The sequence below is a fragment of the Aegilops tauschii genome, chromosome 7 (genome assembly GCF_002575655.3).
Source record: "Aegilops tauschii subsp. strangulata cultivar AL8/78 chromosome 7, Aet v6.0, whole genome shotgun sequence".
In the NCBI taxonomy this organism is placed as follows: Eukaryota; Viridiplantae; Streptophyta; class Magnoliopsida; order Poales; family Poaceae; genus Aegilops; species Aegilops tauschii.
Genome location: NC_053041.3, coordinates 596,092,389 through 596,099,031, shown reverse-complemented (window position 1 = coordinate 596,099,031; position 6,643 = coordinate 596,092,389). Strand labels below are relative to the sequence as shown.

General features: G+C 46.8%; 1 protein-coding gene across 1 annotated transcript; it reads right to left on the bottom strand.

Annotated features, from left to right (window-relative positions):
• Positions 1-1,912: 1,912 nt before the first annotated feature.
• Positions 1,913-3,926, bottom strand: LOC109753704 (uncharacterized). The gene is made up of 3 exons (XM_040394900.3): positions 3,736-3,926; positions 3,583-3,646; positions 1,913-3,465 (listed from the first exon to the last, which is right to left on the bottom strand). The coding sequence occupies exon 3, from the start codon at positions 3,199-3,201 to the stop codon at positions 2,176-2,178; it is 1,026 nt and encodes a 341-aa protein (XP_040250834.2). The 5' UTR covers positions 3,202-3,465; positions 3,583-3,646; positions 3,736-3,926; the 3' UTR covers positions 1,913-2,175.
• Between the last annotated feature and the right edge of the window lie 2,717 nt (positions 3,927-6,643).

The window sequence follows — 6,643 nt, the reverse complement described above, 5'->3', positions numbered from 1 at the left end:
GACAAGTAGTGGAATCGTTGTTCTCATTCATTGGGTTTGTTACAATATATACATCCGTAGGGACGCGAAGGGAGAGGGACGCGAAGGGAGAGGCGTGTCGGTTGCCTGATGGCAATGGCATGGCAGTTAACAAGGGGAGATTCCCTTCCAATTAAACATGTGTATTTAATTCTAACATTTTGCTTATTTAGAATGTTGTGTTTGTGTTTCCGAAACTAATGTGAAACCACGTGTGCTTTGTGTCTGTAGTCAACTGAAATTAGCACTGTCGTGCCACTAGTGCAATGCAGATTTGGTTATGAGCAGATTTGATTCCCTTTCTTGCAACTGAACCTACCTACCTAGTTGCATTCAATTTATATCATCACAAAATTTCTTATATACATCATTTGATCATATCAATAAATAAATCATCGTTTGATCATATCATATGTGCCACCCAAAAATGCTATATGCCACTTTCAAAGCGCAAGTGCTATGCTCTGCTCCCACCACCATCCAAAACGACATGATCTATTGATCTGCTAGTATAGTACGGAGTACTAATAAAACAGAAGAGCTAATATCAGAGACAATGCTCTGGTAGTAGTACTAACAAAAACGAAGAGCTAAGAAAAATAAGACAAAACATATACTATCACAGAGTATGATTTGTTTCAAAACCAACTCTCGACAAGCTAAAATTCAGGTAAGCATGAAAATCCTGCATACCAATTGATTTGTATCCCAAATTGGTAATGCCGCGAGAAACATGTGGAAGGGCAACAGAGAAATGATTCGTGCCTTCAGAAGTCGATCATTTTTATCAAGAACTAAATTGCAAATACAAAAGCGCGTAATCAGTTTCTACCAGCATTTTTCACGTTGGAAAGATATCATATCTTTTATTTTTTATAAGATGCAGACATGCACAACAAATTTCAGTGATCCGGGAGTGTGCTTGGGTAGAAGATACCACAGGCTTCCAACATTGTTAGGATATAAGCAACGGGGAATGCACAAGCTTGCACTGATATATTCCCCAAGAAATGTCTGATTTTGAACCACAATTTTTTTCTCAAAGCTAGCCATGATGAAGTGCTTTTTGAGGGAAAGCAGCTTAAAGATGGTTAGGTTTGGAACTCGTGAGGGATGTTTCGTTGCATGTGGATCTTCCGCGATACTGAATTTCACTGCTATAGTTGATTGGTCCACACGGGAAAGATTACACAAACAGCACTGAAGTGGCTGGATTTTCCATGCAATCTTAGACATGAACCACATGAAAGTATATTTAAACCGGCTAACATTGTCAGCATGTAAGCTATAAATCTTCATCTAGACACAGATGAACCGGAGAACCAGCACATTGAACTTCATCCAAGAGAGCACATTACTAACGTGTTTCTACCCAAAAAGCCCCAGATCCTGAACATGAAAGCAGCACGTAACAAAGACAGGAGAGATGATCGAAGTCGAGGGACCAAATTGGTTGCCCAAAATTTCAACAATGACCACACTGAAGTAAATAACCAGGCAAAACAAATGGGTGCTAATTAAGCAACAGCTACACAATGCACGCATGCCTGACACAACAAAATAAGCAGGAGCAGACACAAATTGGTGGCCAAACTGAATTAACAACCAGACACAAATACACACAGCTATGTAATGCAAGTATGCCTGGCAAGAATGGTCTCAACAAAAAAAGCAGAACCACTAGGTGGTATGATATATTGATCAGCAAACATAGCCTATCAGCTATGGAAGGAAAGATCCAGACTAACCACTTCAAAAACTAAAAATGCCATTTCTGGCAAGAGCATTTACTCAAACAGCAAGTCCAAGATTCCAAGGCCGAATCCCTCATTTTAACAATGCAATTCATGCTTCTCAGCAATGCAAACCGAAATTAAATGTTGGGCGCAAACAGTAGAAATATATAATAGCATAGATAGATACTCTTGTTCAGCACATTATAAAAGTGTTCAAGGCATCATAATAAGCGACAACTGATGATAGCATAGGTGCTACTGGGACCATCCCAAATAACATGTTCTAGTAGTAGTTACTAATAACGAGTAATTGGGAACGGAGGGAGTAGTTGAGAAGAGTGAAGAACATAAGGCATGACTCATACAGGATAGGTAGATGCTCCAAGGGCAAAACAAACCAGAAAGAAACCCTGAACTATCTTCAGAAGGCATGCTCTGTGGAGAACGGAAAGTCCTCATCTTCTCCTTGCATCTCACCCGAGGGAATCGGCATAATGCTCTCTTGGAGGCGATGACCGGTAAGCTCCATACAATACTGTCTCTTACCAATGGTCACCAGTCCTAAGAACTTGCCGTCAGTGTCGCAACGCAAGACATGTTTATCATTAAAGCTGACGAGCAGCTCGCGCTCATTAAGCGGAGTCATCCCACTGAAAAATCTCACTGTTGAATCAAGTGGTAGATTCCTTTTACTTGTCTCTTTGGGAGAAGCTGAATAAAGTAGCCGTGACGCCTCTATCATTGACACGTCGATCCGGTACTTGAAGGCCCAGGTTTCAGCCTCGTAGTCCTGCATCACCCAAACGTCCATGGCGGTGGTGGCGGTGTTGACATGAGCCGACGTACCGAGGAAAGCAGGCGTGCCCTCCATGTCAAACAACCTGTTCATGGTGTAGTCGTTGGCAGGGTTTATCATCCAGCGGAATGTCTCAGCTTCTGTGTCGAACACAATAATGTCTCCGGTGCTGCGGATGCCAGGAATGCGATCGGGCCTAAACAACAACCAGTGCAGATTGCCGCGGTAGTGGACTGGTGAGGGCCAGCATAGCTTACAGAGTAACGAGCGCGTTTGTTCCGGGGAAGGCGAAGGCAGTGTTGGCATGACGACTTGGATGCTCCTCGACTCGTTGGCTCCCACGGTGAGGACGTACAATGTGGCTTCTTTCTTGTGAATATTGGACAAGAGCAGCCTGTATTTCCCGGTTGATTTGTGCTGGTAGAGGCCGTGTATGGAGATGTCTTTGATGCAGGAGGAGCGCGGCAGGAGGGCGAGGAAATGGCAGGTGAGCGTGCTTGCGGGTGGTCGGGTTGCAGATGTAGAACCGGTCTCCCCGCGAGACGATGAGGAAGCCATCGCTCGAGGCATGGAGGCGAATCTCGCAGCAAGATTTACGGCAACTGCAGAGGAAGGGCCAGATCTGCTGGCTGGTGGCTCCGGCGGAAGCATCGGCACGGAGGGTGACGAAACTGGCTAGCTGCCCGTTCCCGTCGATGATGGGGAGCGACGGCTGCCGGCGGCGGTGCTCGGCCATGAATTCCGGCGTGAATGTGGCGCTGCGCCACGACGTGCGGACCATGCGGCAGCGCCCGATGTCCTTGGGCGGCAGCGTGATGAGGATCTTGCCGAAGATGATGTCGTCGGGCAGGTCGTCGATCACGGCCGCACCTCTCTTATCAGGCATCCTGCTCCGTCGCATCGGGTTCGGGTCGCCTAAAAGGAGAAGCGGCACCCGTAAGAAACTCCCCAAGATGGAACGCCGCGCCGGCGGTTTCGGCGGCCGGATTCAATCAAGGGAACAAGTTGGCGAGGAAACAGAGACGGGTTTACCTTGCGAGACGGCGGCGAGCAATGGCAGCCGGTGCTTCCCTCCGCCGGGTCCGGTTCCGGTGAACTGAAAAAGAAGCAGCAAATCAGTCTTTCTGCTCAACAAAAAGATGGTACAAACAGGTAAAACGCGCTGGGCAAGGCCATTCTGCTCACCTCCGCGCGCGGCAGGAAGACGGTGCTCGATCCGGCGAGAAACTCCCGGTGAGATAGTGTGGGGAACGGTGGTCAAACTAGCTGCCTCTCCTTGCAAGTGCTGAGGCGCAGTGGCCAGTGGAAACGGCAGAGAGCCAGCTGCTTTGATGGCAGTGAGACGAGACAGGACATGGAAGTTAGACAGACTATTTAGTACAGCTTCATTTACTGGCTCCGTGACAGAGATGATGGGACGACACGGTTCGTAGCCTTGTATAGGAGTCTAGAAAAATAGAGGTAACGTTTTTCTTTTCTTTGTTTACAAATGAGCTAAGGGCATCTCCAACGGCAACTAAAAAAACCTTTCACCTCCGTTCGTAAACAAGGATCAGTCCATGAACACGGGTGTGAGAGACAACCATCTAACGTTAGTCGCATACATTTCAAACTGCATTTTAATTAACCAGATGAAATACATGTAAACCGGCCGATATTAATCAAAATGCGGATAGAAAATAACATAAATCATGACACATAGCATGCAAATTAATTCTAGTACAACAAAGTCTTAACTTCGACTAGATTTTGGATGTCCAACAAGTTTTTTATGAACTGATTATATCCTCCCACACATACTTCCTCTTCAGCTTCATCCAGCAGTGTATGCACGTAAATGGCCGCCCCGCTGACCTGTGGTATATCACGGCGGCACATGTCGGCTACATATAATGTGTAGACCAACATTGAGTGAATGATCAATCAACAAGTTGAGCAAGAGGAGGTAAAACTTACCATCTCCTCCTGAAGGAAATACACCCTAAAGGCAATAATAAAGTTATTATTTTATATTTCCTTATTCATGATAAAGGTTTATTATTCATTCTAGAATTGTATTGATCGGAAAACTTAATACATGTGTGAATACATAAACAAACAACGTGTCCCTAGTGAGCCTCTACTAGACTAGCTCGTTGATCAAAGATGGTTAAGGTTTCCTAACCATGGACATGAGTTGTCATTTGATAACGGGATCACATCATTAGGAGAATGATGTGATGGACAAGACCCATCCGTTAGCTTAGCATAATGATCGTTCAGTTTTATTGCTATTGCTTTCTTCATGTCAAATACATATTGCTTCGACTATGAGATGATGCAACTCCCGGATACCGGAGGAATGCCTGGTGTGCTATCAAATGTCACAACGTAACTGAGTGATTATAAAGATGATCTACAGGTATCTCCGAAGGTGTTTGTTGAGTTGGCATAGATTAAGATTAGGATTTGTCACTCCGAGTATCGGAGAGGTATCTCTGGGCCCTCTCGGTAATACACCTCGTAAGCTTGCAAGCAAATGACTAAGGAGTTAGTCACGAGGTGATGTATTACGAAACGAGTAAAGAGACTTGCCGGTAACGAGATTGAACTAGATATGAAGATACCGACGACCGAATCTCGGGAAAGTAACATACCGATGGACAAAGGGAATTACGTATGTTGTGATAACGGTTCGACCGATAAAGATCTTCATAGAATATGTAGGAGCCAATATGGGCATTCAGGTTTCGCTATTGGTTATTGACTGGAGAGGTGTCTCGGTCATGTCTACATAGTTCTCAAACCCGTAGGGTCCGCACGCTTAACGTTCGATGACGATATAGTATTATATGAGTTATGTGATTTGGTGACCGAATGTTGTTCGGAGTCCCGGATAAGATCACGGACATGACGAGGAGTCTTGAAATGGTCAAGAGGTAAAGATTGATATATAGGACAAGGGTATTTGGACACCGGAAGTGTTTCGGGGGGAACCGGGTACTTATCGGGTCACCGGAAGGGGTTCCGGGCACCCCCGGCAAAAGATATGAGCCTTATGGGCGAAGAGGGGAAACGCATCAGCCACAAGGGGCTGGTGTGCCCCCCATATGGGCCATCCTAGGAGGAGAAGGAAAGAGTGGAATCAGATTCCCCCTTCCTTCCCTCTCCCCCCTCTTTCCTTCCCGCTCCGACAAATATGGCAGGGGGCGCGACCAAGGCAGGAGCCCAAGTAGGATTCGGACCTACTTGGGGCGCCCCTTGGCCTCTTCCCTCTCCCTCCCACCTATATATATGAGGAGGGGGGGTGCCTAGCACATCCCAGACAAATGCCTAGCCGTGTGCGGCGCCCCCCTCCACCGTTTACACCCCGGTCATATTTTCGTAGTGCTTAGGCGAAGCCTGCGGAGATCACTTCACAATCACCGTCACCACGCCGTCGTGCTGACGGAACTCATCTACAACCTCGACGTCTTGCTGGATCAAGAAGGCGAGGGACGTCACCGAGCTGAACGTGTGCAGAACGCGGAGGTGCCGTACGTTCGGTACTTGATCGGTTGAAGCGCGAAGAAGTTTGACTACATCAACCGCATTGTGAAACGCTTCCGCTTACGGTCTACGAGGGTACATAGACACACTCTCCCCGACGTTGCTATGCATCTCCATGGATAGATCATTGCGTGTGCGTAGATTTTTTTTGTTTTCCATGCAACGATTCCCAACAGTGGCATCATGAGCCGGGTCTATGCGTAGATGATATGCATGAGCTAGGTTTCTCGGTCATGTCTACATAGTTCTCGAACCCATAGGGTCAGCACGCTTAACGTTCGATGACGATATAGTATTATATGAGTTATGTGATTTTGGTGACCGAATGTTGTTCGGAGTCCCGGATGAGATCACGGACATGATGAGGAGTCTCGAAATGGTCGAGAGGTAAAGATTGATATATAGGATGATAGTATTCGGACGCCGGAAGTGTTTCGGAGGGTACCGGGTACATATCGGGTCAACGGAAGGGGTTCCGGGCACCCCCGGCAAAAGATATGGGCCTTATGGGCAAGAGGGGAAATACACCAGCCACCAGGGGCTGGTGCGCCCCCATATGGGCCGA